The sequence below is a fragment of the Homarus americanus genome, unplaced genomic scaffold, assembly GCF_018991925.1.
Source record: "Homarus americanus isolate GMGI-L3 unplaced genomic scaffold, GMGI_Hamer_2.0 scaffold32929, whole genome shotgun sequence".
NCBI lineage: Eukaryota > Metazoa > Arthropoda > Malacostraca > Decapoda > Nephropidae > Homarus > Homarus americanus.
In genome coordinates this window covers 9,774,523-9,795,315 of record NW_024737097.1, presented here as the reverse complement: position 1 = coordinate 9,795,315, position 20,793 = coordinate 9,774,523, and the positions used below count along the sequence as shown (strand labels likewise).

Genomic DNA, 20,793 nt, shown 5'->3' with positions numbered 1-20,793 from the left:
CCCAACTACCAGCGATGTGTTAATCCGTCTACGATAGGAAGGCCTGGAACCACACCTCACTCATATAACACCATCTGTGAGGGAATTACTACACCATGTGAGGCCCCTCATAACACCATATGTGAAGGAGTTACTACACCACGTGAGGCCTCATAACACCATCTGTGAGGGAATTACTACACCACGTGAGGCCCCTCATAACACCATCTGTGAACATGACACCATCACTACAGGCCCTCAACACCATCTGTGAGGAATTACTACACCACGTGAGGCCCCTCATAACACCATCTGTGAGGAATTACTACACCACGTGAGGCCCCTCATACACCATCTGTGAGGTGAGGCCCTCATAACACCATCTGTGAGGATTACTACCACGTGAGGCACCATCTGTGAGGAACTACCCGTGAGGTCCCTCCTAACACCATCTGGGAGGAGTTACTACACTACGTTTTTGCTGTTCAACACCTACATTAATCTGTATGTTCACTGTATGTTCCTTTACCTTTCTCTAATGAAGGCTTTTGTTAAACCACCAATGTATGTAATAAGTCATTTATGTCCAATGTATATTTTCAGCCTTCGGGCTGCAGAACTTTTTCAATAAACCGTTAATTATTATTATTATTAAACGTGTATTATTACCAAGCCCATGGGTTAAGCACTAAACTTGACTAGCAAAACTCTATCTGACACTGCCCAATATCCCTTTACACTACTACTCAACTTCTGGTTTACAAGAATACCAACACCTCTCTCATGTTTCTCACCATCTGAATTTATGAAGCAAAAATATTCACCACTAATGAATATTGAACAGACGGGAAGAACGGAGACTCGTGATAGTGATACAGTACAGAACGTGAAGTCATGTATAGAAACTGCAAGTGGCCATAGAAAATACTGGAGTTTAAAAGGAAAGTCAAATAAAAATACCTGTTAGCAAAAACAGATATAATACACATCACCATTATAACACCAGGGTTATTATTATGGTCACCCACCAAGAAATTTTTATCCTACGGTATATTCAAATGTTTGGAATTACAGTCTTACGAAGAATTATAGGACCTGTGGATGATGCAGATGAGGAAGGCAACGCAGTCAGGAGAGAAGACAATAAACGTAACAAATATCGTAAAGGTAACATAAAAAATCTGGATATGTTGCCAGGGTATAGAATAATAAGGTGGCCAAGCCAAGATTACCATGAGTGGGAGACCAAGAGGTAAAACAAAGGAAAGGATAAGAAGATAATGTCAAAGATGTCCACGATGGTCATGCGAAATAATGGAGACTTCAGAAACTACACAAGACACGGAGAGACGGAAGGGCTTCGTAAGAGTGACTAGAGACCGACAGGTTTTAGTGACACAGAAATGGAATGTGTGAGTGAAGAAAGAGGTTGGTGAGTAGTTAAAAAAAAAGAGACAAACTATTGGCATGAATCTGAGAAAAGGATCTGACTGAAAAACGAGGAACAGAAGCATTGAATAATGATTTTTAGGTGAGAATAAAACAGACTTACTGAAGAGTTGGAGAAGGTGAGAGCCCTTTTCTTGAGCACGTCTGGAGTGAGCTTGGACGGAGAACGAGTCATGAGGGAACGAGGACGGTACGTATTCGGTGGCCTTTTTCGAATTACCGAAAGTCTGGTGGACTTTTTGGAGATTGGGTTGATCTTTTTCACCTCTACAAAGTTCGCTGGGGTCTGGTTCTGCAGGTAGGTCTCGTACTCATCGAGCGTTATTTTGATATTTTCTTCAGCCGACCCATTTTTAGACTGAGCGGTGGCCACTCGGATGCCTTTCGGGGAGTTTATCTCTTTGGCTAATGTTTCCTCAGAAATGGCTGCCTTTTCCGCCACAGGGTTCTTGGCGATGCTCTTGCCATCGATAGACTCCCCGGCGATGCCATCCTTTGTATTGGACTCGTTACCGAGGGTCGCTTCAACGGTGTTTTTTTTTATGCTGGTGAATTTCTGTACGAGAGGATCTGTGCGGTGTGGTTGGTCCTCACGTTCGTCACTTTGCTTCACGGAAAGTAGAACCTGACCAACAGCAGGAGGAGGGTTCGTCCCGACCTGTAGAAGGTGGGAATAGTGGGTGGTGAGTGGTAGGCTCAGCACCAGCACCGCCACCGTCAACAGTACCAGCACCAGCATCAGTTTACGCAGCGTCAACCGCATACGCTTCATCCTCGTCTGAAATAAGAAAGAATCACTGGAACCTCCATGTGCTAACCTAGAACCTCCATGTACTAACCTAGATCCACCATGTACTAACTTACAACCTAACCTAGAACCACCATGTACTAACTTACAACCTAATCTAGAACCTCCATATACTAACCTAGAACCTCCGTGTACTAACCTAGAACCTCCATGTATTAACCTAGAACTTCCATGTATTAACCTAGAACCTCCATGTACTAACCTAGAACCTCCGTGTACTAACCTAGAACCTCCATGTATTAACCTAGAACCTCCATGTACTAACCTAGAACCTCCATGTACTAACCTAGAACCTCCATGTACTAACCTAGAACCTCCATGTATTAACCTAGAACTTCCATGTATTAACCTAGAACCTACATATGATAACCTAGAACCTTCAATAGTGGTCCTGAAGCGTGTCTCCATGTGGGGAGGAGGGAGGAGGGGTGGAGCAAACAACAGCCAATCACGAAACTCTTTCCTAACAGATGCTAAATAAAGTATGACCAATAAGACGCAAGGATACCATCAATAACTCTAACATAGCGAGTAAATAATATATACAGTTTTGCATATTTTATTATGTTAAAAGCACTCAGAAAGTAATGTTGTTGACTTTAATGCCAGTCACGAAAATTCATGCTTACCTTGCTTTGTGACCCTCTCGTGGAAATGATCTAATCTAAACAAACGTAATTATAGTTATCATTCTAATCATTCGATTGAGTATACGAAACATTAGAAATAATACATGAAAATTATTCCTTAAAATATTTGTAATAATATTGTATACATATTTAATGAAAGCAAAATAATATATACTCATATATACCAGAACTAATTTATTTCTTTTATTTTGTCATGCCATGTCTGTGGACCAGATGGATAAAAACTCGTTGGCTGGTCCAATTCTGTCTCAGGTCCAATTCTGTCTCAGGTCCAATTCTGTCTCAGGTCCATTTCTGTATCAGGTCTATATTTACCTCAGTCTCTTTCTCTTTATTATTTTTTTTATCTGTCTTTCTCGTTTGATCAATTCGTCTACCATGCGACAGAGTTTAATCCCGTAAATTCGTTGTTTTTATCATGCCGGGCTGGAGGAGAGTGCGTGTGTGTGTGTGTGTGTGTGAGTGGAACCTTGTGTTTGTGCGTCATGAATTTCTTTACTGCTAAGTGAGATTTTAGTGTTGGTGTATTAACCCCCCCCCCCCTCTCTCACACACACACACAATATTCGCTCTTTTCTCTTTCTCGCTTATGATATTCGCTTTCTCTCGTGCTTATGGTGTTCCTCTCTCTCTCTCTCTCTCTCTCTTGCTTACGACTTTAGTTCACACTCTCTCCAGTGCTATCTCTCTTACGTCAATCTCTCTCACTCTCTCTGTCTTTATCTCCATTATGGTGTTCTCTCTCTCTCACTTATGACATTCGCTCTCTCGTTCACAACCTCTTTCACTACGACTCTCTCTATCTCCCTCGTTTACGACCTTCTCTTACACGTGTGACTTTCTCTCATTTTACGACTTCCTCTTTCACTTACGACCTCTTCTTTCTCCCTTACGAACTCTTCTCTTACTTACGACCTCATCTTTCACGACCTCTTCTCTCTCACTTACGACCTCTTCTTTCTCACTTATGAACTCTTCTCTCTCACGACTCTCTCACTTACAACCTTCTCTCTCTTTCTTACGACCTCTTCTCTCTCACTTACGAACTCTTCTCGCTCACTACCTCTTCTCTCTCGCTTACGACCTCTTTCTCTCTCTTAGACCTCTTCTCGCTCACGACCTCTTCTCTCACTCTAACGACCTCTTCTCTCTTACTACGTCTTCTCTCTCATTTACGACCTTTCCTCTCACAACATTCTCATATTTACGACCGTCTCTCTCTCTCTCTATCTCTCTCTCTCTCTCTCGCCCACCTCTTCTTGCTGGTCGATTCAACTGCGTCTTCTCTGTCGTTTGTAACAGAAGTTATTTAAACGTTTTCTTCGTGAATTTTATTTCAAGAAGAATATCGTGAACCTATACCTAAGTTTTTGTACACTCAGATTACTTACATATTTTTACAGGGTTAATTTACATAGTTTTACACTCATCCCGGTATTAGTGTATATATTTGATTATGTTTTACTTTATATAGCAGGATTAGAACAAAGTGATTTTATACTGATATGTTAAAAAAACAAAAACAAACATGTACTGTATAGCCATAAACCTGAATGAATAATGAAAAATAATTGTGTTTTGGAAGGTTGAAAATATAACTAAATGGACATGCATGTACTTTAACTCATTACTTGTATCTCGCTTAATATATGACTGTTGGTGACTAGTGTAGTTGTTAATCTAATCTACCTGCTTAATAATCTTATCTGAGCGAAGTCAGGTATTGTAACGTCAACATTAAGATGGGTAAGAGTGAGAGTGAGGGGGAGGAGTGAAAGTGAAGAGAGGGAGGAGAAGGATTGAGAGTGAAGAGAGGGAGATGGAGGAGGAATGAGAGTGAAGAGGGGGAGGAGGTGGTGTGAGAGTGAAGAGAGGGAGATGGAGGAGTGAGAGTGAAGAGAAGAGGAGGAGGAGGAGGGGGAGGAGGAGAGGAAGAGAGGGAGGGGGAGGAGTGAGAGTGAAGAAGGGGAGGAGGAGGAGGAGTGAGAGTGAAGAGGGGGAAGAGGAGTGGAGATGGAGAAGGACGTCGAGAAGTACTAGTTATTGATGATTAGCTTTATTTTCTAAGTTATTAAAACGCAGCCATAACAGCCTTAGTTGTTAAATGACAGTGATGCATCATAACGTGAACACCTCAGTAATTAAGGAAGTCACCTGCAACATGATATTATGGGGTCCGTCTGTCTCACAGCTCTAGCATTATGGCATCTCCCTCCCCTTTCCTCCCTTTTACACCCCCTCACCACAGTTAGCGTCGTAAAGAATGACGAGTTAAGCACACACACACACACACACACACACACACACACACACACACACACACACACACAAGGATAGTCAGCCACACAAGCATGAACACCTAATGGTATTTACAAATGATCGCACGCAAGAACACACACATGGACCTACTCCGAAATCTAGTTGTAAATACGTCTTAGAAATAAACAGGATTATTATTATTATTATTATTATTATTATTATTATTATTATTATTATTATTATTATTATTATACAATGGTTATTTAGCCGGGAATTCTCGACGGGGCTGACTGGGGGTTACTTCGCCGAAAACCAGTTGTGACGAGCTGGTGGTGTGCTAATTCATGTGCCGTTGTAGCATTACACAGTAGGTATATACAGTACAGTATCTCATATTATGAAACAAATTATTGAAAGGTTACTATGAATTAAAGTTATCTTCATTTTAAATGTGAAAGACTTAGTTTTTTGGCTATCTTTTATTTTTTCTCTCGTTATACGAATTTATATTTATGAAAGTTATTGACATTCGTGGTAGATATAGTAAAGGAATTAAAAGCATCATTGTCTGTGTGCTGTTCATCTTGTATTAATACAAAACCAATACACTGTATTGTAACCGTTTAGAATGACACGGGAATATTGTAACCGCCTCACAGAAAAATCTTCACAGTATAGTTGACAGCTGTATCAAGTGATCATGTATGTGTAAGTAACGACATTGCATAATATTTACATGTGTAATTATTTACAAGGTCTATATGTCTCTTATAGACTTATATGTCTTACTTACATAAAGCATTTGTACATTTATATCAGAACTTGTTGTATTACCAACATATACGGTAGTGAACTAATGTAAGTGGAAATAGTCGGCATTCAATAAATCATTAACCTCACAAGGCTTGAGTGAATTAGTCGAGAATACGACCTCTGAGCACACCAGCTCGTCACAACTGTTCCCAGGCCAAGTAGCCACTTCTTTATTATTATTACACTGGGCTGCATTTGAAAAAAAAAATTCATGAGGTGCCTGGTTTCTTAGCTGATTCTTTATGTATTTTGCGTGCTGATTCCAAAAATGCCATTCATTTTGCCCAACCAGGTCAGATTTTTATGCTATGGGAATTAGGAAAAAATCGAAATTCTTAAATATGATGTCAAAATTTTTATGCAAATATATCATAAGAAATGTAACCACAACACATAGGACCAAAATATGTCAACTACATAGATGCCTTTACAGTTAGACATGCATAAATGGCTGTCCCATAGAATTTCTTTGGTGGTTGGTGTCTGGGGCGTCCCGTTTCAGACACCAACAGTAGTCGGCGAGCATGTTGATATCCCAGCGACCCTGGTACCGTTCACCTCACACCACTTTCACACACTTCGCACCACTCACTCATTCACTAGTCATTCATCTCAAAGCTGTACGTGGAAATCACTGTCCACTCTTTCATCACCTCAGTAAAGGAACACTTAAAGACAGGGTAAAAGGGACGAGTCGCGCTGCTTCACACTCAACGATGTGTTCAACACACTTAACGACGGCAACATTAGTGGCGGGATGCTAGGCTCATTAATTTATATAATCGTTACTTAAGTTATGTGAAGAAAATGACACTGTAAACACGTCATGAGGTGATGTAGCTTGGCAGATAAACAAAACATCAGAATCTAAAATTACATTGTGTGTGTGTGTGTGTGTGTGTGTGTGTGTGTGTGTGTGTGTGTGTGTGTGTTTCGGTTGTCCATACAACCGAAACACACACACATACAACCTCAAAAATATATAGTTGTGGAAGTATTGTTGTGCCAATGTCAAACGAGATAATTAAGATATTTTAAGTTATTTTTGTAGGCACTTGCTATATAGTTGGGGAAGAGAAGGTAGTTGAAGGTAGTGACGACGATGTTGCATCTTTAACGCGTACCAAAGACTTAGTATACAGTATAGTGTGCCGTATGTGTACTGTCCTAAAAGAGATGTCAAAGCCTATAAGACCCACTTTCACTTGTTCATTCACACGACTTTTTTCTGAACAGTATAATAACTTTATTAAAACTATGAAGAAGCTCTGCCGCTCTTGACATAACGTTACGTAAAAGCCAGGAAAAGTATGTCGCCATTCTCACACCGCGGTGAGAATTTACCACGATAGGGTGATAACAATACGAAAGCCGCAGCCAAACGCACTCAACTGTACCAGAACAATATGGTATAGTGTCATAATGCACTTAAATCTTGGTACAAAGAGAAAACGTTTGCTAATTTTGCAGGTTGGGTAGAAAAATTCACAAGAAATATTATAAGAACGGCAGATCCTTACACTCAACACAACAGTATGATGAAACCTACAGTAAGTGACACATCCCCCTTTAAGTAATATTACCAATGTAGTAAGTCTTTCATATCTTTCATATCTTTCAAAAGTAACTGTTTCATTTAAAAAAAATAAGACTTAGTGATTGGTACTTATTAAAAAAAACGTCAGTTGAAGCAATTAAATACAAGACACCAATAACAACGTTACCAAGATATTCCATTTGGCCATTAGATATTCACGTCAAGAATCCCAAGAATTTCTAGCAACCTAACCTAACTCAGCAACAATGGCAACCTAGGAACTTTTTCACTGCAACCGGGACGAGTACTGTCACTGCCTAAAATAGCGCTGTGCATCCTGCCAAAGTGGAGACAATTTGCAACAATGTCACCCACGACGGAGCACGCCGTACGTCTTGATTTAACCTATACTGAGTTTGCCTTTTCCTGTCACTGTTGTCAAGACTTCAGTGATGGACTTTAATATATTCTTAAAAAGCATTTAATATCCTATTTATATCCTGTAGTTTATTACTGTTAAGTTGTTGATGTCTAATGCATGATCTAACTCTAATCACCGATTTAAAAATTAGTTGTTCAGTCATACTAATTCATTTTCATCAACATTATTATAAGTATGAATAAGGAATGTATATCTATAAATTTGTATTAAGTGTAGAAGGTTAAGTTAGGTTAGGTTAGGTTACGTGGTTAGGTTAGGTTACGTGGTTAGGTTAGGTTAAGTTAGACTTGGAGTGCATTAACATACTATACTGATCGTAGTTGAGGATATAAAGTAAACAGGTGGATAGTTTGACATTAAAGACAGGAGCAGGTAAGGAGGAAACGATGGACTTGGTTACTGATGAGACGGTACTTTATATAACAGTGATTAATAATAAACTGTGAAGCACCAGCCCAAGAAGTGAGAACAACAGTACATTTAGCTGCTTTAAGAGAGTCAGACAATAATAAACACAGCCCCGAAAATAATAAACATAGCTTTTTGGGAGGTAGTTTTTGCGGTGATTTAGTGATTCCAAGAACGGTTTATAGTTACATAAAGACTAAAGATATTGATGGTGGTGGCTGGTACGACGGAGGGGGGGGGGGGTGAGGTTGGAGGAGGTGTTACTGAATGAGAGTAGAAGTAGGAAATTATTGTTTTCATTACGAGAGACAGTGAGAGATTGTGTTCTGGTAGTTATTGAGTTTCAGATCACATCATGATTAGCCACCCTAACTTATTTAAACTTAAGATTAACCCCTAATGGTAACATGACCTAACCTAACCTTAACCTTCTCAAGTATAGCGTTTGTGTTAATTCATCGGGTGAAATAAGCTAGGGTGGCTAATCTTCATGTGATCTGGAGTTTCTTTATGAGTGCAGAGTGAAGGATAGAAGTTCCACCTCAAGTTAATTAAATAGTACTGAAATGTTGTCATCATTAGAGGATGAATCCATGCTGAAGTTGCTGGCAGATTAGAAGTCAAAATCACTCAAACTACACTAATGAGGTTTGAGTTAATGTCAGAGAGTGTATGTCTGGTGAGTGAGTGAATGGAGGAACTGAAAACACTGCAGCTAAGAATCCATATACATCAGTCAGTGGTGAGTGAGTGAGCGAATGAGTGAGTAAATGAATGAGTGAATAAATGGGTGAGTAAATAAGTGAATGAATGAGATTCCCATGTAGTTGTCTTACAGTTCAAAATATAAAACACCCAAACAGTGTCAGATACGTAAGAATATAAGAAAAAAGAAGAAACACAAAAATGTGGACGAAAAGGAAAGAAAAAATAGCACAGGAAATAAAAGTACGACAGGGAAAAAACTAAGTCAGAAAAAATTGTACTGGGAAAAAAAAGAGGCAAAGTGGGAATAACCACTTCGTAAAGGAAGACAAAAAAAACATATACTGCAGGGAATAAAAACAAAAGCGTCGAGAACAACAACGTCATAATAGGCTGTGAAGGAATGGAATTATCTCACGAAATATGGGAACAGAGTTTTGTATGTAGTGTTGGAGGAACCCAGGTGGTGGTGGTGTGGATGGTGATGGTGGGGATGATTAGGCAGAGCCGTCCCGAGAAGGGAAGGGGGGGGGGGGCAACCTTGGACAGCTGGGGCGCCCCGGGACCCGCGCCTCCGGGACCCCGCGCTATCCTGGTTAATAATTGTACAGTTCAAATACAACATATAAACTAGTAAAAGAAGGATGTGCTGATTGGAAGCATTTTAGATTGAAAGAGCAAATTTTCCTGAGACATCAAATGAACACTTGTTCAACCTTAACCAAATGGATAGAGCTGAAAAGAAGGTTGTGTTCAATGAATACCATAGATACACACATGTTACACAATTTGAATACTGAAAAGGAACATCGGCGATCAGTTCTAACGCGTATTTTAGCAGGTAACCAGTATATGGACACGTTGTAAAGCTTCCAAGTGATGGCTCTTGTCTAGTTAACTTATTATCCAACAGCACCACAAATGAGAGATTAAATTGTGTCTGTCAAGGCAATGCTTGTGGTGTGGGTGTGAGAGGGTTGGTATGTGTTTGGTGTCACAGGGAAGACGTCTTTGTGGTGTGGGAGGGTAGTTGTTTGGGTGGTATTGATGTGAGAGGGAGGGTATGTGGCTGGTATATGTATGTGTGATGTTTGAGGGATAATTTCTGGTTGGTGATGTGGGAGGGGGGGGGGGCACATGGGTGGTGTTGGCGTAAGAGGGATGATTTGCTACGTGTGGTTGAGAAGAGATAGTTTGGTAATCGTGTAGGAAGGAAGGAATGTGGTTAAAGTGGGTGTGGAAAGGAATGTGTGTTGAGTGTCCAGAGGATAGAAAAGTCCGTGGGTGGTGAGGATATGGAGGGAAGATGCGGGAGGGAGGGTATGTGGTACTGTGCGTGAGGGAAAGTATAATAATAATAATAATAATAATTAACGGTTTATTGAAAAAGTTCTGCAGCCCGAAGGCTGAAAATATACATTGGACATAAATGACTTATTACAAACATTGGTGGTTTAACAAAAGCCTTCATTAGAGAAAGGTAAAGGAACATACAGTGAACATACAGATTAATGTAGGATTGTACGTATTGAACAGCAAACACGTAGTGTAGTAACTCCCTCCCAGATGGTGTTAGGAGGGACCTCACGTGGTGTAGTAATTCCCTCACAGATGGTGTTATTAGGGACCTGACGTGGTGTGGTAATTCCCTCACAGATGGTGTAATGAGGGACCTGACGTGGTGTAGTAATTCCCTCACAGATGGTGTTATGAGGGGGCCTCACGTGGTGTAGTAATTCCTTCACAGATGGTGTTATGAGGGTCCTCACGTGGTGTAGTAATTCCCTCACAGATGGTGTTATGAGGGACATGTGGTGTAGTAATTCCCTCACAGATGGTGTTATATGAGTGAGGTTTGGTCCCAGGCCTTCCTATCGTAGACGCATTAACACATCGCTGGTTATCACGGGCCGTTATCACTGGGTACCTGGGACCTCACTGTGTGAAGGTTAACTTGGGTACTACTGTTACTGTTGAGTTGTTCTCACTGACTTAAGCACTGTTCACCACTGTTCACCTCTGTTTAACACTGGTTCCATTCCTTTCCTAAATGAAATTGTAACTTCTGGCGAGAACTTGTTGATGTTTCGGTGGGGAGGAAGGTTCAGGGGAGGGGGTTGGTATGGGCCAACTTAACAGTTGACCTGGCTGCTCCGAGAGGAGCGCCAGGTACGTCTTGACCCTTCGGTGGTCTGTGTGTGTGCGTGTGTGTGTGTGTGTGTGTGTGTGGTATATGTGTTGGAAGAAAGATGTGTTAGAGGGAACACCCCTATGGACCTCCCATCACTCTCAAACACTTAGCTTATAGCACAGTTCGTCATTCACCGATGTTACTAAAAATGGATTGGAGACGATATATAGTTCATATGCTGTCAGTTGTTATATTTTAGTGTATTTCGTTCTATGCCTTTTAATAAGTCCGTGGTTAGTGAGAATTTTTTTTTTTATTGGGCACTCCCCTACATCCTGTGTAAGGTGAAGCGCAGAAGCGTTTATAGCGCCCAACAGGGAAGCATGCTAAGTTGCCTTTATGTCTCATGAGTTACGGGCGTAGAAGCCTGAAGGGTCAAGAGCGTAGAAGCCTGAAGAGTCAATCGTTTTTGTCATCAAGTTATTGGAAGCTCCAACAACTTTCCCTGAATACGAATTCGCAACTTTCGATTTACAACAGGTACCTACTTTACTGCTAGGTGAACAGGGACCAATTGGGGCTAGGAAGTATGTCCAAATAACTTTTCCACCGGCCCGGGAATCGAACCCGTGACATCTCGCTTGCGAGGCAAGAGCGGTACCGCTTCTACCACCGGCGCCCCGGTTGGTGAGAATATGGAGGGATGACGTGGGAGGAGGATATGTGGTACTGTGTGTGTGCGTGTGTGTGTGTCAATAACGAACTGTTCTATTGATTGTTTATGTAATATTCAGGTATAATTTTTCATTGATTGGTCGTTTTCAAATCATAATTACACACGTTTGGTATTCCATTGATGTTTGTGGGTTATGTAACATTGACGAGAAGTATATCATTGATGATGACGTAGTATTTCATTGTTGACTTACAGTAGTGTTGAATGAATTCATGAACTCGAAAAACTCGTCACGGCTTCCCTCACGGCCGCCGGCAAGGTTAACCACTGAGACCCCCCCCTTGTTTGGTATGTAACGTTAGTTTCAACGTTAAAAAAATCATATATTGATTATCTTGGAAGTTCAGTCACACACACCTGTTTCATCCATCAGTCGCGTTCACCCACATCTACAAGACCGCTGACATTCTTTATCCAGGCAATAAGTTCGTTGATGTAACCACATCTACTGACCATCTCATCTTCACGTTACTTCTTCACAGCTCCGACACCCGTCACACCTAACCATCACTACTACTGCTACTACAACTACTACTACACCTCTACATTACCAAACCTCCCCTACAGTCATACCTCCATATCACCATTACTACACCCACTACAGTTCAACAACATCACTACTACACTAACAACACAGCCCCACACCCTCCCCTCACCACTATATTGCTACACCCACAGCAGGTCCGCACCACCACCACTCCATTACTACACCCACCACACTTCTTGAAAACAGTAAATATTTTATCAGCCTCGCTAAAAGCACCAATCCATCATGTGTTATGTAGTAAAAAGCAACAATATCTCAGGCGCGCTCTGACAACATATTTCGCCCTTGGCATCCATATTAGAGCTGAAATATACGAAGCTTAACCTCTTAAAATTACCTTACTAAATAATGAATGACGGAAGCAATAAAGTATCTTTTGTGAAAGCGAAGTCAAGACGCACGTGGCTGAGAAAGGAGTTGGAACACAGCCATGGAGACCAAAGAACACAGAAATGCAACATAGAATACCAGTGCCCCAAAATATTATTGATTCTTGAATCGTAAAGACAAGGAGGTTGTGTCCTAACAGTAAGTAGCAAGCTGGGTGCTCTCAACAACACAATACTTTCACTGATAAAAGTTATCTCAAGACACCACAGAGGAAGTCTCCTTATCGGTACACCACCTTTGAAATCTTTAAAGTTTTTGGATGTACAGTCACTTATAAAAGTACTTTCGCCTATTCTGCTGCTCCATGAACCCTGAGATTCAGACTCGTGAATCCGAAACATTTACAGACAGAATGATGCATCAGCGTTTAGTAGTCTAATGCTTCGGATACACAAATTCTGATTCTCGGGGTTCGTGGAGCAACAGAAGAAGCGACAGGACTTTTATAAGTGACTGTACATCTTTCTTAAGTACCCCAACTGTTGAAACACTAGAAGACATTAAACTTTTAAAGCAACAACAAAAACAAACAGAAAATCATAGAATCGAAAGTTGTTGTCGAGTGTAGACAGTGACTTGGAGAATGGCGAGATCTTGGTGGTTGGAGCACTTACAGTAAATCCACAAAACAACGACCCGAGGCCGAGGATGATTGCCGGGGTCTTCGCAGAGGCAAAGATAAGAAAACATTGAACCACAGAACCATGAAACACAAATACTCCAACATCAATTATTCTTCGAGTGATCATAATGTAAACAGTCTTCAGCCACTGCAACAGTTCTCACACCTCAACATCACCACACCTCCACTACAGCCAACATATCTGCAGTCATATCTCCTTACCATCACCACCACCACACAACTACCATTTATGATTTCATGGTGGTGGTCTGCCTAAAGTACGTATTAAACCACGAGCTGTTGTTGAAGAGGAGTTCAGCAGTTTGCACTTCGTAAACGATCCGTCATAATCCTGAAACACGTATATGAAGCTTTGATGAAGTAGCTTGGAAATCAAACCCACGTTAAAATACAGAGACTTATTTTAATACAGGATCGATACCCATTGACGTGTGATTACTGTAACAGAGACAGTAAACTCACTTTGTTACTCACAGCATAAGGGAAATATCACCGTCGTATTAGTGGGATCAAACCTTTATTGTAATACTATAAGATTCCGTGTTTTGTTGTAGGTTTGATATCCAAGTAATGCATCAATTTACATTTTCATAGTTGTCACACTCACCATACCTACACACCGCCATCCACACTCTACATAATCCAAGAGCTCGGGGGAGGAGGGGGGGGGGGATTAATCACCCTTCTGAGGCCAAAAGATTTGATGGTATTTTTGAAATGTACATTATATGAGTAAGTCAAAATACCATTTCTTACTTGATACAGCCTGGTCAAAAACCTGTGGTAAAGGATTAAAAATTGCACATAACAGTCTGAGAGCTATATTTTCTATGTTTAGAGGAAAAGTTTGTCAAAATTAACAACTTCCGTGTATTTTTATCATTACATGTAATTAATATTGAAATATAATTAAGTGGTCAGTACTATAACTGAGTGATGAGGTTTTGTTAAATGCTGTACTTTATTTCTATAAGCTATCACAATGAAGCTGTGAGTGATTAAAATCTTTTTTGCATTTCAACTGGCTGTGCAGTTTCATAAAAAAGTGAAAGAAGAGTTGACACAATTTATTGATACTGGCCAGAAGTGGTGTGATGAGTTCGTAACGGGCTGTTATAATGATGCAAGCAGATGTTAAAACCCAATACCACGGCGTAGAGTGAAGAACTTTGCAACAGAGGAAGTAAAAGTCACGTTAACTGGGAAAGATATTAAGATCCAAGATATACAAGCAACAAGAGACCTATTTGGAAGGTTATTATACCTAGCCACAAAAATTTATATTGATCTTTCTAAAGTTTGAGTTACGTTATCACCCCTGTACCTGCATCTCTGGCACATCTTTATGGATTAATCAATAAACAGGAAAGTCTGCACTCCTAAAGAAACTTGAAACGAAAGTTAACAGTCAGCCACCTTCTACAGTCGATGATTGTGTTATGGATGCAACGTTTCTCATCAAATCTTTGTCAGATTTCCCTGCAACCTGTGGCGGGGTGGCTGAAGTCCTGCTGTCAAAGTTGTGTGCTCATGCTAGATGTGTGGACTTTGTGTATGATACTTATACAAGTCCATCAATCAAAGATAATGAACGACACATGCGTGGTGCAAATGAGGTCAATATTGTTATTGCTGGCCCTGAACACAAACGACAAAAACACTTTAGTCAAGCACTGTCATCCGGCCTATTCAAGACATCACTTCTCAAATTTCTTGCTGCTGAATGGGAAAAGGACACCTACAAAGAAATGTTAGAGGTCATGAAATCTATCTCGCACAAGAAGAAGTGTTATAAATTTGAAATAAAAAGATGATCAGTGTTTCAGCAGATTGTACCTAAACTTGGCTGTCAGCATGAGGAATCAGGCACACGGGTTGTTTTGCAAGTGAACCATATCAAGGAAACCATGACAGATGTCCAGGTCAGTGTTAGAGCAAATGACACAGATATATTAGTGATCCTTCTTTACCATGTTGCAAAGGGTACTGGTACTACCAAAGTTTGGATGGACCTTGGATTTAGCAGCAACAACTCTCTTAGATATATAAATATTACTGCCCTTGCTGCCAATTTCAGAGAGACCGTCTACTCTGCCTTACCAGCAATACATGCTTTTACTGGATGCGACTATACATGATGCACATGATATGGAAAAGTCTAAAGTTATTCAGGAAGCCATTTCCAAGGTTGGGGATTATGCAGAAATATAGCCAGATGTGATCTTGTCATTAGAATCATTTGTGTGCACTCTCTGTGGGAAAAGAAAGTTTTAAACTGTGAATGATGCAAGATTTGGTTTCTTTAGGCAAACTAATGCACCTGTTACTCATCGGCATCCACTTGAAAATATTAAGCATAGTGATCCGAGCTTTCTTCCTCCATGCATATCAGTTTTGGCCGAAAAATTTAAGCGTACAAACTATGTAGCATCAGTATGGAAGAAGGCAGATGACACAACTAGAGTACAGTGGGAAACAGAAGACAGCGGCTGGGAAATCAAACATGGGCGGTACACAATAAAATGGTTTAACAGTGATCAGATTCCACAGGAAATTTGTGCATCAATGGATGATACAACCATGTTACTTACATATGTTAGTGAAGATGAATTAACATATGAATCATCAGATGAGTTAAATTATGATTCTGAATGGTGCATACTCACAAATGCTCTATTCATTTTGTAACTATATAATGCTGTGGACAATATTCTATTTGAATTGCAATAGAATTGCTTTAGTTGTTTATTTAGTTCTGGGGTATGAGGTATGATAAATAGGTACCATATGATTGCTTCATAAGAAGATTGAGATTGATTATACTGTATTTGTATAGGAATCACGACAGTGTACCTTTCTCTTGATGCACTATACCCTTAAAGTGCAGGTATACGGTATGATATAAACATGTTTTGTCATAGGCATATAATTCAAAGATTGTAATCAAATATACAGTTTGACTGCAGTTTATCTTGTACTTATGTGTGATTCTATATAAATTGAAAATGATATATATTAGGGATATTATGCATTTTTTTTACTTCTGCACCATGATGTCAGAAACTGTTTTAATATGCAATAACTGCGCTTCTATAGTTTTTATATGTTTTAATATGTAATATCTTCGTTTATATGGTTTTTATAATATATATATATATATATATATATATATATATATATATATATATATATATATATATATATATACATATATATATATATATATATATATATATATATATATATATATATATATATATATATATATATATATATATATATATATATATATATATATATATATATATATATATATATATATATATACATGTTGTGTTACTTATAAGTTCGAACACAACTGCACAAAATAATAAAGTCAAATAATAAAGTCAAATTACAATTGTGGCAATGTTATTTCCCTATGTGTAAAAAAGCCTTTGCCACAGGTTTTTGGTCAGGCTGTATCGAGTAAGAAATGGTATTTTGACTTATTCATATAATATACATTTAAAAAATACCATCAAACCTTTTGACCTCAGAAGAGTGATTAAAACCCCTAGCTCTTGCTCTAACAGTACAATTTCACATTAAACCCCGCATTCCACAGCTCCTTGACACACCTCCACACCGCAACACACTCATTGTCATGCAGTATCTTACCCACTACATCACACCCACCACTCTTCCACCTCACAGCCATCACACCCACCAAACTACACTTAACATACATTAACACCACATTCATCCCCTTTCAACACACGCAAACACAAACACACTACTATTACTACTTAACTGTCACTCGGAATCGAGTATGACGATCATCCAGCTATGAGACAATGATATGAGTTATTAAGGATGTCACCTTCGTTGGTGAGTTCTGGGGTGACTAGAGAGGACGATGGGACCGGCAGGATCGTCCGCCGATGTTACACGTGTGGAGGGCTACGGCTAGTGCGGGAGGGGTGGCGGCAGCGTCTTTCCGACATTGGCGCTTGTCTGCATTCCGTATACAAACGGGCTAACTCAAGAGTATTGACAACCATCTCGTGTGGTGCTCTTCCAAGCGTTACGGTGTGGAGTAATCGTCTTCCAGGTGAAGGGGTAGATTTGGCACTTTTTTGGGTTTGTCTTAAGACTGTCCTTATACCTTTTCAGTTGCCCGCCAGCGTTACGTTTACTATTCGTAAGGTGACTGTAAAGCACCTGCTTTGGCAGTCTACTGTTGTCCATGCGGGTAACATGGCCAGTTCAACGTAGTTGTTTATGGATAATGGTAGCCTCGATGCTGCTACAGTTGGTGTCACCTAGAATACTGGCATTTGTTCTCTTGTTTTCCCAGCGAACTCGGAGGATGGTATGTAGACTACATTGGTGAACGTTTTCAAGTGCTTTAAGGTTCCCCTGTCATATAGCAGGGTGGGGAGGGCCACTGCTCGATATATATGCAACTTTGTAGATAATTTCAGCTCCCTACAGCTGAAGACACAGGTACGGAGTCTGCCAAAGGCGTGATATGCACATCTGATCCGATGTTGAATCTCTTCATCGATGTCTGCTGTGGTGGACAGGTGGGAGCTAAGATACCGAAAGTAGGTAACATTAGAGAGGGCAGTACCGTTAAGCTCAATGGATGGTGGAGGTGTGGCTGAACCAGGCTAAAAGAGAATCTGAGTCTTACGTACATTTACCTTAAGGCCGAAGTGTCATACGCATCTGCGTAGGTGTTAAGGATCTCCTGTAGGTGGCGTTCAGTGTGAGCGACAAGGGTGAGGTCGTCTGCATACTGAAGTTCGGTAATGGAAGCTGCGACACCTTTGTTCCTGCCTGGAGTTGTCTTATGTTGAAAAGACCCTTCAATTGGTACTTGATGTCCACCTCTCCAGCTAAATTGTCATTGGCACGAGTAAGGAAGCCAGCCAAGAAAACTGAAAAGAGAGTTGGTGCCAGTACACAACCTTTTTTTACCCCCTCTTGCATGGAGAAGAACTCAGACTGGGTGCCATTGTGCAGGACACTGCCGTTCATACCATCGTGGAGTTGCTTCACATTGGTGATGAATTTTGGTTTGCAGTCAAAACGGCTGAGGGTCCGCCATGTACAGGTCACGATGCTGTTCTCTGCACTTTTTCTGTCTCTGGCGGGCAGGAAAGATCATATCAATGGTGCCACGTGATGGTCTAAAGCTGCATTGAGATTCTGGAGGGAAGTTTTCCACCTCAGGAAGAAAACTGTTTAGGAGAACTCAGGCGATAATCTTGCCAGCTACAGACAGCAGCGAGATCCGGTGGTAGTTGCCACAATCTGGTCGGTCTCCCTTGTTCCTATAAATATTGACGATGGAGGCGTCTTTAAAAGCTTGGGGGATTTCCTTCTTTTCCCATATATTCTGCAGGAGAGAGTGGAGACATTCTCCTGCTTTATACACCTCCGCTGGGATTCCATTTGGTCCTGAGGCTTTGTTATCATCTGTTTGATGGCAAAAGCTACCTCATCCAGTGATGGAGGATTGCTGAGGTGGGTTCGCTCTGGATGCTGAGGGACCTGCTGGGTAGTCAGGACATCCACGTCGGTGTTTCAGTTGGGCAGCGAATGGTTCTGCTCTTTCCAGCGCTGAAGGATGCCTTCATCGTCTTTAATTAGGTAGTTACCATCGGATGAGCAGAAGAGGGTTGCTCCATTAGAGATGGGCCCATAAAATGTTTTAGTGGAATTAAAAAATTCGCGTATCTTGTGTTGCATGCAAGTTTTTGTGTTTCACATGCTTTATTTTAAACCAGTCGTTTTAAGGTTGCGAAGTTCGCTCTGGGCCGCTGCTTTCTTCTTTCAGAAGGTATCAGCATTGGTTCAAGACTGAGGGTTGTTTTGCCAATCAGTTAAAGCAGCACGTTTTTCATCGAGTACATTGATTTCCGGATCATTTTCATCAAACCAGTCCTGGTGTATTCTTTCAATCTGGCCGAGGGTCTCTCTACAGTTTTTTGTCATGACAGTGTCGAGAATACCCCATTCGGCACTGGGATTTGGGTTGTTTGTTGTCGGGTTGTTTATCAGCCCTTGTTCGAGTTGCTCTCTGAAAGCATGTGCTACCTCTTGATCCTCCAAATGCTTAGTGTTAAAACCTCATCTGTCTGAAGGCTTGTTGCCTTCACCGTTATGGGGCGACGTGAAGTGAGAGCTTGACTCTGACGAGCTGATGAGCAGTGTTGCAGTGCTATGAGCCACATATGGCTTGGGTGATGAGGACATCTTGGCGATCTCTTTGTCTGACAATGATGTAATCAATGAGATGCCAGTGTTTGGATCGTGGGTATTGCCACGAACCCTTGAACTTGTCGGCCTGCCGAAACAAGGTATTGGTGATAGTGAGGTTGTGTGCAGCACACTCGCTGAGGAGGAGCACACCGTTAGAATTACACTTGTATAGTCCATTTCTCCTTATGGTTCCCTGCCAAATGTCAGCATCTCTGTCAACTCTGGGAATAGAGGTTAACACTCTGTCAAGGTCGGCATAAAAAGCCTCCTTGATGTCATCCTCTGCATCCGGTGTTGGGGTGTATGCACTGATGAAGAAGGCATGACGTGAGTGATTCAGTGGGACTCGGAGCGCCATGAAGCGCTCGTTGATCCCAATAGGCATTTCAGTTATCCTATGTAGGATGCATTGGCGGATGGCAAAGCCAACTCCATAAATGCGGTTCTCTCTACAGCAGGCTTACGGTTCCAGAAGAAGGTATAGCCAGACCCTCGTTCTGTGATTTGACACTCGTCTGGGGGACTCACTAATGGTTGCTTTGTCGATGCTATACCTATACAGCTCTTTTGCCACAAGTGCAGTTCTTCTTTCAGGATGCTCATTTGTGCAACTATCCAGAAGGGTCCTGACATTCTATGTAGCGACCATAAGAGGTTGTATAGTTTGTTTTTGTTTTGATCTGTGATTATGATTGTGTTTTCGACCGCATAAGGATGACCTTACAGAGTGCGGTTACCCAGTCAGGTTGGTTCTTTAGGCAGGCTATGTTTAGGGAACCTTTTCTTGCGCCTCCCCATGTGCTGTGAGCAGAGTGGCTCATCGAAAGGGCTGTTCAGTCGCACAGACAGGACCGGATTGCACTACTGCCTATATCCCAGTGCATAAACGACCATCTTATCTATGCCGCCCATGTGCAGAGTAGTGACTAGAGACTGCCGGCAGTCATCACTGCCTGTCCCCGTCGCCACTAATCCCTCACCATAGGACTTTTGGGGGTATAGGGGTTTGATGATGGTGAGAAGTATGACGAGTCAGATGATGGC

General features: G+C 41.0%; 1 protein-coding gene across 1 annotated transcript in view; it reads right to left on the bottom strand.

The window, feature by feature from the left end:
* Nucleotides 1–20,793, bottom strand: part of LOC121873198 (carbohydrate sulfotransferase 10-like) — a 102,198-nt gene that overhangs the window by 31,042 nt on the left and 50,363 nt on the right. The window contains exon 2 of the mRNA XM_042376550.1: nt 1,532–2,206. Coding sequence (XP_042232484.1) covers nt 1,532–2,200 — 669 coding nt within the window. The 5' untranslated portion in view covers nt 2,201–2,206. The remainder of the gene's footprint in view (nt 1–1,531; nt 2,207–20,793) is intronic.